The sequence below is a fragment of the Lycorma delicatula genome, chromosome 3 (assembly GCF_047948215.1).
Source record: "Lycorma delicatula isolate Av1 chromosome 3, ASM4794821v1, whole genome shotgun sequence".
NCBI lineage: Eukaryota > Metazoa > Arthropoda > Insecta > Hemiptera > Fulgoridae > Lycorma > Lycorma delicatula.
In genome coordinates, this window is record NC_134457.1 from 132,210,381 (window position 1) to 132,228,199 (window position 17,819).

General features: G+C 25.8%; 1 protein-coding gene across 1 annotated transcript in view; it reads left to right on the forward strand.

Moving 5' to 3' along the window:
- LOC142322004 (uncharacterized) overlaps window positions 1-17,819 on the forward strand; it is a 783,616-nt gene that overhangs the window by 737,939 nt on the left and 27,858 nt on the right. The window contains exon 18 of the mRNA XM_075360579.1: window positions 4,181-4,375. Within this exon, the coding sequence (XP_075216694.1) occupies window positions 4,181-4,375 (195 nt within the window). The remainder of the gene's footprint in view (window positions 1-4,180; window positions 4,376-17,819) is intronic.

The following is a 17,819-nucleotide window of genomic DNA, read 5'->3' on the forward strand; positions in this document are numbered from 1 at the left end:
TTTTCTATCTACTTTCTTATCTTGTTAGGCTTTCAGTTTTTCACTGTATCTCTTTTTCTCTCTTTTTTATCTCTGTATCTCTTTTGTTTTTATCTGCATCATTTTTATGTGTATATTGAGAATGTAAGTAATTAAGTAATTGCAATTGTGTGTTTATATTAATATTATTATTAATGACTTCATAAATACTTTACATCTGAAGAAATTGTGGTTAACTGTGAAGAAAATTTTGTCAGATAAAAACCAAAATATTTTTTTGGGGGGAATAAAAACATTGATGAAGACTAAGCGAGAAAAATGATTCAGACTAAGCTTGGGAGAATGGTAGTAATGAAACTATTACTCAAAATTCTGGACAGATGATATTAGGTTATAAGGTTACATGATCCAGACCAGCAGTCTGGAAAAATGATAGATTCATTGATAACTCTGGTGCCAAAAATTTGATAAAGTAAATTATTCATTAGTCATATATTTTTTCCAGAATTGGTTCAAGGATTACTGGTTAACTCATTGATTATGAATTGTGATTTCCTTAATTTTTGCCAAAATTTACAGCTATTAGAACTCAGATATGCTGATCAGTTACTTAAAAGAAGTCCCTTGCTGGAATTTTTCAGTGATAAAATTTCTAGTTTGTGTTACAAAGGAAATTTCCTTCATAATAAAAAAAAATTAGCTACTGATGTTTCTAAACAGAATTGAAGACTGTTGAATTTGTATGTTGACATTCACAAAGAATACCAAATGAAAAAGTAGTTAAATGAAAAGAAGTTATGCCCATACCCAGAGAATATGCCCATTTCTTTATTAAATTGTTAATAAAGAAAAGTTTATGTTGAAGCAAAAGTCTATTACTCCATATTCTACTAGCAAGTTTTATGATTTGCAAATGGTACTGAATGTGTTAATATTACAATATTCTTAAAATTAGAATAGTATTGACAATTCTGATAAAAGAGGAAATGTTACCAAACAGAAAAATGAGTAAATTTTAATATTTTAGAACTTTATTTTTCTTGTTTAACCTCCGGGATTACCTTAGGTATTGCTTCAGAGAATGAGATGAAAGATTTGTAGCTTGTGTGAAAATGCCATGCCTGACCAGGATTCGAACCCGGGATCTCCAGATGAAAAGCCAAGATGCTACTGCTTGTGCCATGGAAGCCTGCTAATATTTTAGAACTGTATCTGTTCAGTTTAAACAACTAACTTACTGTAATCAAAATAAAATCAGAAGTGTGATTGAAGCATTTGAAAGATTTTTTTAAAGCAGGAAAATTTTAATTTATCTGCATGTTTGCACAGTTGCAGGTCATCTTAACATAATATTTTGTACACCTTAGAAATTAATTCCAAAAAAAGTAAAATATTATTCATTCTTATCTTACATTCTACCCAATTCAGTTGTGGAGTGATAGCACCTCTGCCTTTCATCCGGAGGAGTCTAGTAAGTCAGCATTTTTTACATACTACAAAAATTCATTATCAACCACTAGTAACAGTTATTGGACATCAACCTGTTGCAGTTACGTAAATAAATAAATAAATATTGATGCTTTTCTTTTGCAAATATTGATATAAATATAAAAGGTGTAGAAAGAATTCTACCCTTTCTAGAAGCTAATAAGCCAGGAAAAATTATTACTAATTTAATAAAAATAAACAGACTTTGTTACCAAGAAAGAAATTATTTCTGTGTTATTCTACCTGAAATTTTCATATTTAAGTCCTTGTTGGTATTTTACATTTTTTTTACTTTGGGAAAATTTTTTTAATATTTATTTCATGTGCAGTTTGTTTGAAGTGTTGTAATTACTTTAAATCATACACAATAAAAACAATTAAATAATTTATTGTAAAATAAGCTGTTTTAATCGTAATATCTTTTATTGATATAAATGCAACTTGCTCAAATTAATCAGTTTTCATTTTTGTAAAAGTGGGAATTAGTTGCTCCCCTATCCTCCCTAAAACATTCCATCTGTAGCAACACTGCTGCACAAAGCAGTATGCAACACAGGCTTCCAGGAAACTGAGTAACCCCAATCATATCCAAGTGATGACTACAGAAAGTGGTACATTTTTGTAATATCTTTTTCTGAACATTGGAAAATTGTTTATACATTATTAAAAACAATTTGCCCAATATCAGACTTTATTTTTTCTAAAATTTTATATGAGAAGAAAAATAATAGAATTCAAAGTTAGTGAATTCAAAAGCCCGACTATTGATTTTATTCAAAACTTTTTAAAAATAACAATCACAATTTCTTGACTCTACATATTGTTTTATAATCCACTTGTTAATGTTGCACTGTTGCTTTGGAGCTATTGCTAAAAGTTTTATTCACTGTTTTTAGTAGTATGGTGTTCTGAGGTTCCTAATGGTAAGTTTTGAGTAAAACTTTTCAAAAAAAGTGGAACTTGGCACCTTAATCCTGAGTACTGGCAATACTTTATTGAGAATATTTTGTGTCTACAAAATCTTTTGTCAAATTCTTTAATCCTTGGTTCTCAAATTAACAACACTGTATCAGAGACAAATGACCTAAAACTGAACAAGGCTAACTTCAAAACAGATTCATTAATACCTAGTTGAAAGTAAGAATATAATATAAAAATACTGAGTCCACATTCTTGTACATACCAGGTTAGTTTTATGTGTAAGAGGTCATACTGAAAATAATTGTTAATAACTATTTGATAATTAGTTTTATGCAAACATTGACCAAAACACATGGTACATTTTATATTTAAAATTTTCCCTTATTTATCCTACAATTTCAATTTTTTCATATACATTTTTCTAGTGGGAAAACTTCTGGAAGTTGAAAATGCCTTTAAAATAGGGCTCCATTCTACCTTCAAAAGATCGTAGAACAGCTTTCAAAATTGTTATAGTGTTTGTCTAGTACCTTATCCTTCACAAAATGAAGGAGATGACTATAAAATTGGCTAAATTGGAATATTTGAAGATTGTGTAAGACTTCCCATCTAATTTTATTTTTGCTTATAATGAAATGAAGTTATAGTATGAAGTATAAGAGAAAGTAGTATTTCTGCAGGATGATGTTTTCCCTGTTTCCTTTAAAAGAAAGGAAATTACTGTAAAAATTTCTTTCTGAACATTATGAACAACATTTGTTGTCCCAAGATTCAAAATATTTGTCAGTATGCACACTACTGTATTCCAGAATATTGACCCCATTATTTAGGATAATGGTGGTGCTATTTTTGACTTCTTATCATAAAACCAAAAAAACAAATAATCCTATTCCTTATACATATTATTTTGTTTCAGGTACAAAATGGTAAAATGAACTTTCCATTCACTATTAAAATACTGTTCAGAAAATCTTCCCTTCGTTTTGGTGTCTTTCAGCAATTATAATGTTAATGTATTCTAATGAAATTATTTAGTTAAAAGTCATTAAATGTGAGACCCAGCAATCATAATCTTCTTGATATTGTAAGCATTTAATTAGCATCTGAAATTCTTTATGTCTGTTTACCAATTTTAGGCCTATTAAAATTATATTTATATAATTCTTAATGATTGCCTTTTTATTTGATATAAATTGAAGCAGTTTGAAGACAGCAACTATAGTAACCTTAAACTTTAGTGCTTCCACCTGTAAAATAGTTTATCATCTTTTACACTTCTGTTTTCTGTAAAAGTGTATCCAGGTATACATCAAAGCCTTTTATGAATATCAGCTCTGAAATTCCCTCTGTTGACAAGAAATTCAATAACAACATCTTGAAAGAATAAAACATAATCAGACATTTTGCATACCAAAGGAAAATGGCCATTAAAATTTCTTGCTATGATCCAGTGTAAAAATATTTTATCATAAAGATTTAATCTTGTGAGAAAGTGCAGAAAAATTAGTGGTAAGTATGAATAATGAGAGTATTACATCAGTTTCCCATTCCGAAAATTAGAAAAACTTTCTAGTATGGTGGCAATTAAATCTTCCAGAGAATCTAAATACTGTTTCTAAATTGTTGCGTAACAACTGATAGATCAAGGGTTTTTTAATTTGTGTAAATAATTTCTTTAAAATTCATCATTTGTGAAAAATGTTAACTCTCAATGAATTTTTTATCATAAAACATATGTTTTCTAAATCAATTTAGAAAATGAAGTAAATTTTTTATTTTATTTTTTCATTAGTAGCTGTTCCCTGAAGGAGGAAGAATTACCCAGTACTGGAGACAGCCCACCGCCCCCGTATTCTGAGACACCAACTGCAACTCCTACTCCTGTTCCTGCCCCCACTACAGCTCCCAGTCAGCAGCAGACTGGTCAGCCTGAATCTGGTCAATTGATGAATAATGATGATTCAGCTAGTAGCAACCAGTTGCCCAGGTATGAAGATGTATCACCTCAGCCTTCTGGCTTCTTTATTTGACAACAGCCATAATCACACATTTAGATAGATCTCAGCTGATAAAGCAGTGCACACAACTACACTATTTATTTATTGTTAAATATATTTTGTACATTTCTTTAATATTAACTGTATTATATGAGGAGAGTATTAGCTAGCTGTTTCACTGATGTTTTTACAAATGTTATCTAATATTCCTAAAATTTTAATCATTTAAAAAAATTTCAGGTTTGATGAGTACCAGATCAGGTGTTTGTACTTCTACAATATATATTTAATAAAAGAAAAAATCAAATGAATTTTATATATAAAACATTTTTTTTTGGATTTGTTTGTTTCTTATGTTATTATATCATCTGACTTAAAATTCATAGTTTACGTTTTCAAATTTAATTTATTACTACTTGTTATTGTTATAATAAATAAAATCTTATTCTTGTGATCAGGTTTTGAGTAGATTTTTTTTTTCTTATATAAAAAGTTATCCAAAATGATATTTGATACCTTATGTATGAAATATTTATTTTTACATAGTAAGAATTTAATGTATTTGACCATGAATATAACTGATAATAAAATTTTATGAAATAAAATAAATGAAAAAAGTATTGTTTATTCATAATGAATTAACAATGCTTAAATTACTAATTAAAGTGGTTTTGAATTAAGTAATCCATCACATGTTATGCCTTTGACTGTCAGACCTAAAATGTGATTCACGCTAACAATATCAAGTATAAAATGTTTATATTGCACTTATAATTTAAAAATCTAATTTCTCAAAAAAACTGCTAGATAGTCCTCTAAAGATAGTTCAGTAGTCCACATTAAATTTTTTTAACAAAAAAAATTCTATTTAACTAGAAGAGTTTTAAGTATAAAAGTTAATTAAAGTTACTAAACTGCTTTAGTTAACTAAAGTTTGATGGTGTATATCAAACCAACAATTTTTGCAGCTCCATCATAAACATAAACAACGTGTATGCAGGCCAGCCGAAAAGTGATCATCATGATTATTTTAGCAAAATAAAAAAGAAATAGCAAAATCTATGAACAAGATTAGGAAAATATGTTATCTAATTAATAGGCTGATATTATGTATATGAAATTGCAGTGATATATTAATGAATTACAATAGATGATAAAAATCGCTAAATTGATCCAATCTAATTAGACTTGGAAGTTTAGTATTTACTACATCCAATCTCATCAGATCTGGCATTCAAAAAGTTAGTTTACAGTAGCCCTTACTACATTAAGCATAGTAAAGGACTTCCATGTTTGAAAATGATCAATTTTGATTATTATCAAAACTTTTGTCACCAAATCAAAAAAGTAGCTGTAACATTCGATTTTTGGAAAAAACTCTAATAATCTTATGTAGTTAATATTTTATCTCTTTTCTTAACTTTTAGAAATTTATAGCTGTGATTTTAACTATAGCATACAGTATAAACTTTAACTATAGTAATAACACTATCAGTTCAGATTCAGAATTTTAAATAAAAAATACTAATTGGTAAATAAAAATGACTCTTGCCCTCACATAATACTGCATCAACCTTAAAGAAAATTAAAATTAAATTGTTTAGGTATAAAATGAAGTAGTTCTCAAAAAATTAAATTTTTAGCATTTAAATTCAGCTTGAAAACAAAGTTCTTCAGTAAAAATAACTTTATAGATATGTGTATATATATATATATATATATATATATATATAAAACACTACATGTAAATATTCATGGTTTAATCAGTATATAATTTGTTACTTCAATCATTTTTACTGAAAATCAATTAATTGAGAAAACATTAATAGTGTGCAAACGCTACGGTAGAACATTTTAATTTTCAAAGTGAATGCTACGTTAGTAAGTTTTTATTTTGTTGTAAAATTCTCCAAATTTTAAAATTAAATTGAATGCACCTTTTCTAAAAAGAAATTACATTTAAGTGCTTAATGTTTAATGTGCTTAATGTTAAGTGGTTTTGAAAGAATTTATGTAATGCTTTAATGCTCTGTTTGTAAAAAAATTATTACTGGTAAATTGGTTTCATCCTTAGAATCACAAATTTGTTGTCTGCCTGTAAATTATGTAAATCTTTCCATTGGTCTACCCATAAAAAATGTTTCCATTTCTAACTTGGAAATAATACACATTCATGAAATATATGAACTGTTCAGTATATCATAATCATAATCAGATGAACAATGAAATGGATTTTATTCATCTTTAACAGAATCTCTTCGTTAAATAACAGTGAATGGTTTTTAAATTCTAAATGTTTTACTAATGTATCTAAAGAAAATTTAAAACCTCTGACATTTTTACACTATTGTTCAAAAGAAACAAATGCATGGAGTTTGTCTAAGTACCATTTTTACAGTGTATACTTCAATACAATAAAACAGTGTTTTACCACTGTGTACAACCCCTAACAGTTTACTAGTCATTATTTTATATAAGATATTTGTAGTAAAAAAGTACCATCCATGTGAATTTTTTATTTAACTTACACACCATTCTTTTGTATCATCAATATTGGATAATATCAAATAACAAAATAATGTTATGAACATAGAAAAAATTTGCAATTCTTGTTATTATGTAAATTATTGTGTGAGAGAGAAAGGGTGAGCAAGATTTATGCAGTTTTGTTGGTTTAATTCATAAATACTTACATGTTATATTAACTTGTATTTTATTCTTGTAAACATTTATCCAATAACTAAAAAAAGAACTTTAAATGATTTTGTTATGTTTTGTTAACAGTATATTAAAAATTTAATGCTGCTTATTACAGTCACCACTTCAGTTAATTAATTTTGATTCTATAAAGTTATATTAGTATATTGTTGGACTAGATATTTTTTATTCTGTATTTATGTCTTTTTTAAATTTATTTTGTATTAATACTATTTAAGTTTACATGAAAATCTCTAAACCATTGTTATAGTATTTTTAATACTATAATTTCTATAGTATAGTATTTCTATTAGTATAGTAATTTCTGAACTATTTTAAAATTCTTTTTCAAAGCTAATTGTGTTATGAGTGTTTTGTGAGTTTGAGTGTGCATGATTTTTTTCTGATTAATATTATCAGAAAAAAAATCATAAATGATTCATATACCTTAATAGATAAATTTTTCTTTGTAAAATCTAAAAAAAAACAAAAAAAAAACAGGAATTGTCATTACAGCTGTTCAAAATCAACTTAATATTTTTTGTTCTTAATATGATTGTTTGTCATTTTTAATTTTAGTCATGTTTTTATTCTAATATTTATTTTTTTAGTATCGGGCAAATATTTTTTTCTAACTTTTTTTTTGCAAAAAGCATGCACCAATGTTAGCATTATTATTTTGTATTTTATTAATAATAATAGCAGTGTTTAATCTTTTTTATTTTGTGATTCTTAGCACTTTTTCTTTAACTGTTTAATAAATTTTTTGTTGATTATGCATGTGGATATTGTTTGTAATGCCTACTTTTATGTTTTATATTTGTTTACTTGTTTGTAATTTGTTGCATGTAAAATGATATTTCATTATTTATGTTATGTTTTACTTCTTTATTTATTTTTAACCTAAGACTATTATTCTATCCTGTTACCTTGAAATTTTTTTCATATACAAAATTCTTTTGTAAACAAAATTTTGTCAGTTCTTGATATTTTATATAGAGTTTATTAATTTATAATTTGAATATTTAATAAAAAAAAATTTACTCTGATTTTAAGAAATTGTGTGTTACTAAAACTTGTCTTCTTTTATTTAATAATTCATATATTTTATAAATAATGTTGGCATATTGTGGTATATAAATGGATAATATATTTTTACAAATTGTAGTGTGTCAGTAATGAAACCTATTAATTCACGTGCAGAGTAAAATGCTATTGTACTTATTTCAGGTAAGTGACTGGTTTTGTTGCAATAATTGTAAATTGCTTAATGCTTAATAACAATCTTGATCAAAAACTTAATTTCTTGTATTTGTTAAGATTTTATTCAGCAAACTGAAATTAAGTTGTGTTCAATGTTTATTACAAACATTGTTCCAAAAGCCTAAACTTTTTATTGTACAACCCTTGGGTGTGAATTGGAATAAGAGCATGCAGCTATCTGGTTTTAAACACTTAATATGAGTTATTGCCACTAATATGAAACTGAAATTTTTAAATTGCCTTCAAAATAAAAGAGTAGTAAGAAAATGTGACTACTAAGTTACCATTTATAAAAATTTTAATTATTTTTCATCAATGGAAAAACATTCTCATACCTATTAATCTTAGGGAAGATTTCCTGTGTTTTGTATTTTTGACCTCAAATTTTCTACTCTTAGCTTAAGAACAATTCTGAGATGATGTCCATAATTGGTTAGTGTGCTACTTATTGTGTTAATAGTTGCGTTGAAGCTGTAAGTATTTATTTTCTTTTATCCTCTATTAACATGAAAATGTTAATTTATAATTTGAGATTAATTTATGATAATTTGTTGGTGTAATTTTTACCTGTAAATTTAATATGTTATATGAGACCATTAAGGTAGACTATTTAATTAGGTTGATAAGCTTCAATCTCATAAACTCATAACAATAATAACTGACAATTTTTTATTTCTTAAAATTACTAATTTTATAATTAGAACCAAATTTTTATTAAACATTTTTTTACTTGCATCACTCACTTTAATCATATCTCAGTGATAATTTTTTACGTAGTTTAGTAATACCAAGGGTTTATTTTTTAATTTTATGTCATCCAGTTTTACAATTATGTATTTATACAGTTATGTAGTTTGACATCAATTTAAGGTATTTTCAAGTGTGGGCTTCAGTAAATTCAAGTTTTATTTGGCATGAGGATATGTTGTAATCTAGTTGAAAATTTATATTCAAATTTTATGTCATTTTTACCACAATGAATTATAGTATGTGAGAAAATTTTCTTATGCACATAATTCAAATTCTCTTAAATTTCTTCTATAATTAATGGAATTTTGTTAATTCAAAACCTAAAATTGTTATTGTTTAAATGATGCGTTTAAAATTACTAAGTTAAGATATAATCTTTTAACAATTATTATAACATTACAAATCAATAAACGTTACTATTTTAATTACTCAGCTTATTATTTATACATTTGAAGCATTAGAAAAACCTTTAACTTTTTTTGATAATTTTAAAAAAACAGTGAACAAAGGAATGTTAAATAAGTTGATACTTTTAAAGTAATTATTCTTGAAAAAAAATTAAGCAATTTTATATTAAAATTAATAAATAGCTTATAAAAAATAATAACTCAGGAAGAAAATTTTTTATTTGCTACCCACAATTTACGTTGCAGTAATATTAATATTATAATATTGATGTGTTATAGTTTAAAATAATAAGCAATATCAGCATATTTTTTTTAATGAAATTGGGTAAAACAACTGTTATTAATAATTATGAAATAAAAGATAAATAATTACTGTTACTAATAATAATTATGAAATAAAGATAAACAATTAGTGGATTATTGGTTCTGAAAAAAAGTTCTATGTTTTATTATAAATGAATGTAAAAGTATGTTGAAATTGAATATGTTTATGGAATGATGTATTTACCCAAAAAACTATTTGTTAAATTTCATAAAATCTAAAAATGGTAGAATTTGTATTGTATACATATTCATGAAAAGTTTTAGCTTTTTGTTGATTATGGAATTTCATTTGTCAGATTTTATGTTATCTTTACACTTTTTTTTGTTGGGAAAATTTGTGACTTAGTTACAATTATTAACTAATAACATTTTACACATATCTACACCAAGCTTTAATTATTAAAATACAAAAGTAGCAGTAAAAACTGGTAATCGTGGTAATTATTTTGATCAGGTAATTGTAATTTATTAACCTAGTATAGATTTATTATTTGTGGAAGCAAAAATATTTTGGTAAGGTGGCTTTGGCCTACTTCAATATGACATGCTACATTTATTGATTTGCTGAAACATCGTAATGGTACCAACAGTTTCACTCCAGATTATAAAACATGTCAGTATATTTCTCTATTTTTCCTTTTCTAATTACGTTTGTAGGTGTATTCTTGCATGGTTTGTTTTTTTAATAACTTAAATGGCACTGGTTATTGTTAGTTGCATGCTTAAAAGTTTTTTAATTGGTGACTGAATTATAATGAAGTATTTTTGAGCTTCTCTACTCTCAGTTTGTGTTCATAAATATTTTCAAGTAATGCTTTTAAAATTATTTGATTCTCTACTAATTTTGTTTTATTATTATTTTTTACAAAAATACAAGTTAAACTTACATTTATCACTTCTTCTCTTGTTTATTTAATTTTTTTTACTAGCTATACTGTTTTTACTATCAGGATTTTTCCTTAGTTTTCCTTGAGATGGGAAAAGTAAATGTGTTTTTGATTTTTGCATGGATACCATACTTAACAAACTTAAGTGACTTACATAATGTAAAAATTATGTTTTGACTTGAACAAATATTTACTTTATTCAGTAAATATATAAAGTATTAATTTACATTTTCAGTCTTATCTTACTGTTTATAAGTGTATATATATATATATATATATATATATATATACACTTATAAACAGTAAGTTACACTTGTTAGTTGCATGCTTAAAAGTTTTTTCATTGGTGACTGAATTATAATGAAGTATTTTTGAGCTTGTTCTTGATGTTAACAGATACATATATTTTTTTTTAATCTCATTGTTGGTCTAAGATTTCAGCATAATTTTCTCACCTTTTCATTACTCTTTATGTCTTCATAGTTCACTATTTATTTCGATTGTATATTCCAATCTCAATGCTTTAAAGTTATATATAATTAAGTAATAATTATAAACATATATACATATGTATTATATGTATATACACACATATATATATTATAAATATATTATATATATTATACATATAATATATATATATATATATATGTGAAAGTTGAAACTGTGTGTAACTTGTTTGTCCTTAGTATCAGCTTTATCAGCTGCATAAGGAATAATAAGACATAATAGGCTTTATCTAGGCATAATCATCCTGAGACTTAATAATTTGAACCATCTACTTAAATATTTCTCATAAATGGCTGATGGAAGTCCTGTGTTGATATGATAATTAACTGCCTACCTGCTCATTTATTCTTTCTTTAATTGTGATGATTTAATTTAGTAAAGATTGACTAAAATTTTGATTATTTATATGGTCAGATTCTTTGTTTGAGGAAACATCCAGTTTTTCATTGTTTTGTAAATTAATGAGATTAATAAATGAAAAGATAACCGCCAGTAATTAGAAAATCAAAAGTTTTAATTTGTTTTATCTTTAAAACTAAGTTTAAGTCCTTTTTTGAGATTTAAGTGGCTGATTATCTTTGTAACCCTTTTTATGTAAGCTCTCCATTCTAGCACTCTCTTATCACTTTGTTTTAAGCAAAGAGTAAGCACATTTCATATATCTTTCACGAAGAATGTACATAGACTAAATTGATTTTTTTTATCTTGTAATATTTAAGTACTCATAGAGACTTATGAAGTGGTCTGTAAAAGTGTAAGGAGGCATTTTAAGTAAAAAATTCTTTCTTTTTTTATTAATAACAATTCTAGTATTAGTTTTATTTCTTAATTCTCTTCACTTCATAATTATTATTGTATTGATGTACAAGTGACTTTGCTGACATTTTTCCATGTTTGTCATGAAGTCTATATTTTAACCTACAAGTTTAATTTTTATATTTTTCCTTAAGTAAAAAATTTCAGAATAAATCTGAATGAAATTGAAAATGAGCAAATCTGTGTGTGATCAGGGATTAATCAATTTAATCACTTATTCTGTTTAGCTTGAGTTCATTTATGAGTTTTAGATTTCTAAAAACTTACTTTCCAAATGTAATTATGAAAATATGCTCTCAAAAAAAAAAAAGTAAGTCACAGTTTGTTATTAAATTTTCTATTTACATTAGTTCAGTTCTTTTCAGCAATGTATATGTACATTTCAGCACTTAGCTAATCAAGATTTTAAGATGATGTTTTGGCAATACATGGATTCCAAGTTTTACCACAAATTAAAACAAAATTAGAAATTAATTTCTGAAATTAAAAAAAACAAAGAGAAAGACATAATTTATAAAACAGCAAAGAGAAAGTATATATAAACAGTTTTTTATTAAAAATATAACTGGCTGCTGATTTATTGAATAATTATTTAAGTAAGTGCAAGAAAGCCTTTCACTCTTCTCACATTCCACTGAATGCTGAAACTGATAAATAAATCACAGTCTTCAGAATCTTCTAAAGCATTCTTCTAAAACAACATCAAAATTCACCTTATTCCAAGATTTCTTTGCCTTAGCCACACATTTGTAATCAAAGGTCTCTTAGGTTTCCTCAGTGGAATCATTTCATTTCTAGTTCTGAGTTGTGGTTGTGTATGGTTGAAGCATCTGTGACAACAAGCTTTACCTTTCTGTTTATTTAATTTTTTTTTAAAGTTTTTTTATGTTTTTTTTTGAAAATTATAAAAGGTTTCATCCCATGTGTACAGTATGACAACACAAGATATAAAAAGGTTTTTCATGGTCTAATGTTTTGATGTAGGCAGTTTTTACTCCTTATTGGATAAAGGTGTTGTTTAAAGAAACACCAAACTTAAAGGAAACTTCATTCACATTGGGGTCTCATTGGTTATTTGTTGATGCTGGGATCGATTTACTAGCGTCGATTATAGGTTTGTGAAATGATTGAATTTATCCTCAAATTCATTCATCAACTTCTGAAAAATTGCGTTTCTGGTTCTCGATGTGAAATCATTTCTACACTTAAAATGCTGGCACTAAAATACTTTTGCTTTATGCTTACTTCTTCCCTCAATGTTATGCCCTTTCTTCTTTGTTCCTAGAACTCAATCTATGATTTCTTTTTCTATTCTGGCTGCACTTTTTCAACTTAGAAACATTATTTATTTATGATGCTAATCGTTAGCTTATCTTTCATTTTTATCTAATCATAATTCATTTTACAATAGGTGGAGTACCATTCTGCCTCTCTATTTCCATGTTATTTACCATATGGAGTCACAAATAATTGGCTTGGACATCCATTTGAAACCACGACTGAAGAGAATAGAACATTTCATATAAAATGAGAAAAGAGGAAAAATAAAAGTGTTGTAAACCATAAAACAAGCCAAAAAACAACAATTTCTTTCTGTTTTATATAGTTTTCAAGTAGTATCCAAATCAGAAAGTAGGAGAAATTTCATGAAATGTGAAATTTGAATGAGTCTAAAGAAATGTAGGAAGGGATGGAAAAATGTGGATTGGAGTATGTAGAATGTACATCTGGATTAGTTGTACTCTGCATTTCTTCTATATTCCTAAAAGAAAATGTCATACATTTTTATTATTTCTATTACATTTTATGAAATTATCTAATTATATCAGTTGAAACAAAACTTCCTGTGGAATAAACAATTTGAGTACAAAATGCATCAGTTTACAAGGCACGCCCTTTTTCAACATTTTTTTATTGAAGAAAAAAGTGAATTTTATTTACCGATTAGTATAGAGTGCTAAATATGAGATAATTTATGGAGTCTTTATCATTAAATTTATGGCATTTTACCCTCATAAGTTTCAGTAGGAGGCAGGCTGACAATATTGGAATTTTAATCAGTGTAGTTAATTCTAATCTATGCTGATAATTGTCTTCAGTCAATTCATTGCCATACTCTGGGTAAAAAATTATATCAGTAATTAATGTAAACTGAACTGCCTATTATTGTATCACATATGACTAAATATTAATAATACGTAACAATATAAATAGCATTTTAAAACAGGATTGCAAAAAATAAAAAAAGCCTGATCGAACAAAATTTGAAACAAGTAAAATAAACTTTAAAATGGTATTCTTAAATATATGTGCAATATTTTAACTATTAATGAAGTAACTTTTGTCAACTTAAGTGAAAATTAAGGACCAAATAAAAATAGTTCAAATATTTTTTTTTTACAATCAGCCCTACCTTGAGAAGTTATCTGAATGTAGAAACTTATGTAAAGCTTGTGAGTTGCTATCTTTTATCAGTTTTGTTACACATATAGGCATAGATATTGATTAAGACCACTATAAAGAACTCAGAAAAATTTGAAAAATGAGTTTGCTGTCATCAATCAAGGATTCCTTGGATTGATTATATAATGAATGTGTTACGAAAGCTAAGAAAAAAATAGAAACTTAATTTTGTAACATATGAAATTTTAAGTATTTTGGATATTCAGTGAGATTTTCAGAGGTAATTAAGTTTTACAATTAATAGTCTAAAAAAGGAAAGTAGAAAGCCAAAATCTGGAAGGATATCTTAACAGAAGGATCTAAATCTTGATTCAAGGCTACTTAGAAATATAGCTAATAAAACTCACTGTATTCATGTGGATCACCTACATCTGATAATAAACTGATTTTAGAATAATAAGAAAGTTATCGTTTGGTTGACTTATTACTGTATAACAAACTAACCTATTTTTTCTAGACAAAATTTGATAACAGGCTTCCTTCTTCCTTCAAATAAAAAAAAATCATTTTGACATTTTTATACTCCTGTAATTTTCAACATTAACTCCAGATTTAAAATCACCTATTTTTTACTGTTTTTTTATTTCCTATTGTTCATGCTTCACTAATGTAAAAAGTGCATTTGGTGCAAGTAGTTTTAAATATGTTTCTGTAATTGTGAGTGTAGTAACTCTAGCAATATTTTCTGTATGATAGTTCTTATCACTTATGCCAATCTCTTTTGAATTATATAAAGTAAAATTTATTCTATAGCACAACAAAGTATGGTTACACTTCTTCATTGAAGCATCTGGTAGTACTGTTGTTGATGCTTCACTAACAGGAAAACTGATAATTAGCTCCTGAAGGATTTTTGAAAGAAATATATCTATTAGTTCATTTAATGTTTAATAAAATGATAAAACAAAGATAATTTGGAAGTTTAGTTCTACTTATTTTCATAACTTTCTAGATTAAAGTTATCAATCGAAATACGGCTTACGCTCAAACTTTCTCTTGACTTACACAAGTTTTATCCAGATGAAATATTTTTCAATCCAGTGTGTTAATTTTTCCCAGGCAATTACTTATTTGTTAAATATTCCAATAGTACAAATAATCAGGACTGAGGCTGTTTAATTTTTTGAAAGTTCAAATAAAACTGGTTTGTGTAGGCCAACTATCTAGACTGTGTGTTCATTACTATAGAATGAGATAAAAGTCAAAAATTACAAAGTACTTTTTAGATATTATTTTTTACTTTTTTTTTATTGAGTACATTTATCTATATTTCTTAGCTCCATCATAACTAAATCACAGTTGACATGTTTCGAATATATTTCACTTTCAAAACTATCTGAACTCTTTCAAAATGCGTCAACTTGTGATTTAGTTATGATGAAGTTAAGAAAGATAGATTTTGTACTCAATATAAAAATTATGATGATCTTAGCAGAAATTGTATATATTTTAATAATACTCAAAAAAAAAAAAAAAAACAACTTAACCACCAAATGCAGTATCGGAAAAACCAAAAAAAAAAAAAAATATTACCAGTAGTTGACTTTCATGGGATCCTGCATCATCAGTTGATACATAATTCTATAATACATTAACAAATAACAAAAAACAAATTAAAAATTTAGAAAACATAAACCCTAACAACCAAAAAATTTGTAACTTCACTGTCATACTTGAATGGCAATATTGTTGCTAATTGCTAAAACCCACTATGTCTTTAACTAATTAAAGATATAGTGGGTAGTAGCAGTTGCCAACAATGTTTAAAAACTTAGTTTTGTAACATTTTAAATTTACATCATTCCAGTATGCCAGTGAAGTTGTATTACAAATTTTGTGGTTGTTAGTAGGGTTTATGTTTTCTGAATTTTTAAGTTTTTATTTCTTTTTTGTTATTTTTTTATGTATTTATAAAATTATGTATCTACTGATGATGCGTGAAAGTTGGCTATTGGTATTAGTTTATGTTTAGGTTTTTCTGTTACTGTGTTTGGTGGTTAAGTTGTTTTTGAGTTTAATTGGCCTAGTGGGTCAGTATGTTGATGAATTTTTTGAATTTTCAGAAGTTATTTTAATAATAATATTATTTTCTAAGTTCATTGACTTTAAATATTCTTTTTAAACAGATATTTTCTTATAGAATACTTACACGTATAAAACTGTAAATGTAGCTATGAATACTTTGATTAATAATGACATAATATTTTGAATACAATATTTTTGTATTGCACAGTTTTAGTAAATTATTCCTTTTTTTTTATATATAGACATATTTTTAATTAATCTGCATTTATATTATTATAGTGCACTTTTATATGAATATATTTGTCAATACATTTGTGATTTATTATCACATTTTTTAAGGCAATTAATTCATCACATTGTTCAAAGCTTAATGATCTAGACATGTTTTAGATCATGAAAATGCCAAAAATTGTGAAATTCAAAACTAGAAGACTTTTGAACAGAATACCAGCTGGGGAAGTTTTTAGCTGTTTATATTAAAGAAAACAAAATAAACATCAGCCTACTTAAAATAACTGAAAACCTCTTTTTGTTGCTTCTTTTTTTTATTTTTTGTATAAGAGGCATGGACCAATTTGATGTAAATTTTGAATAAATTAATTTCTTCTATTTTTTATGAGTAGGAAAAAGAATTGTGATTGACAGTTTATTAAGATAAAGAGTGCATTTTTAATGATTTGTTTCTTATTTGTGATGTTTTAACAAAGCAAATCTTGAATAAAAACAAAAAGGTTATATCTTTTCAAAGATTGATTTTATTGTTACTAATGATGCACAGAGCCTAGACAGCAGTGTTGAAGTATATTATTTTATAAAAGATTGGTATTGGTAAATTAAAATATTGTAATACTTATTAGAGGATGTAAGCTTTTTTGTTGCATATTTAAATCACCACTGAACATCCCCACCTGTATACTTTTTGCAAAATTAGAAATTTTGTTTAAAAGTTGATTTTCACATTAAAAAATATATTGATTTATTTTATAATGAAACAAATCACTTTTTAAACATCTGAGAATATTTTTATAATTTTTCACCTCAAAACAGAGGAATATATTTATATATTTTTTTTAATTTAAATTCTTTTAATTATATTTAAATATAATTTAACAGTTCAGAGGATCAAAGTAAAACAATAATAAATAAATAAAGCATATATAAAAAAATGCAAAATCCTCATATTATATATATATATATATATATATATATAAAATTATCAACTTGAAAGTGAGTTTTGCCCTCACCATTGTTACTATTGGCTGTAAAACAAAACCTAGTCAATGCTAAAAAGG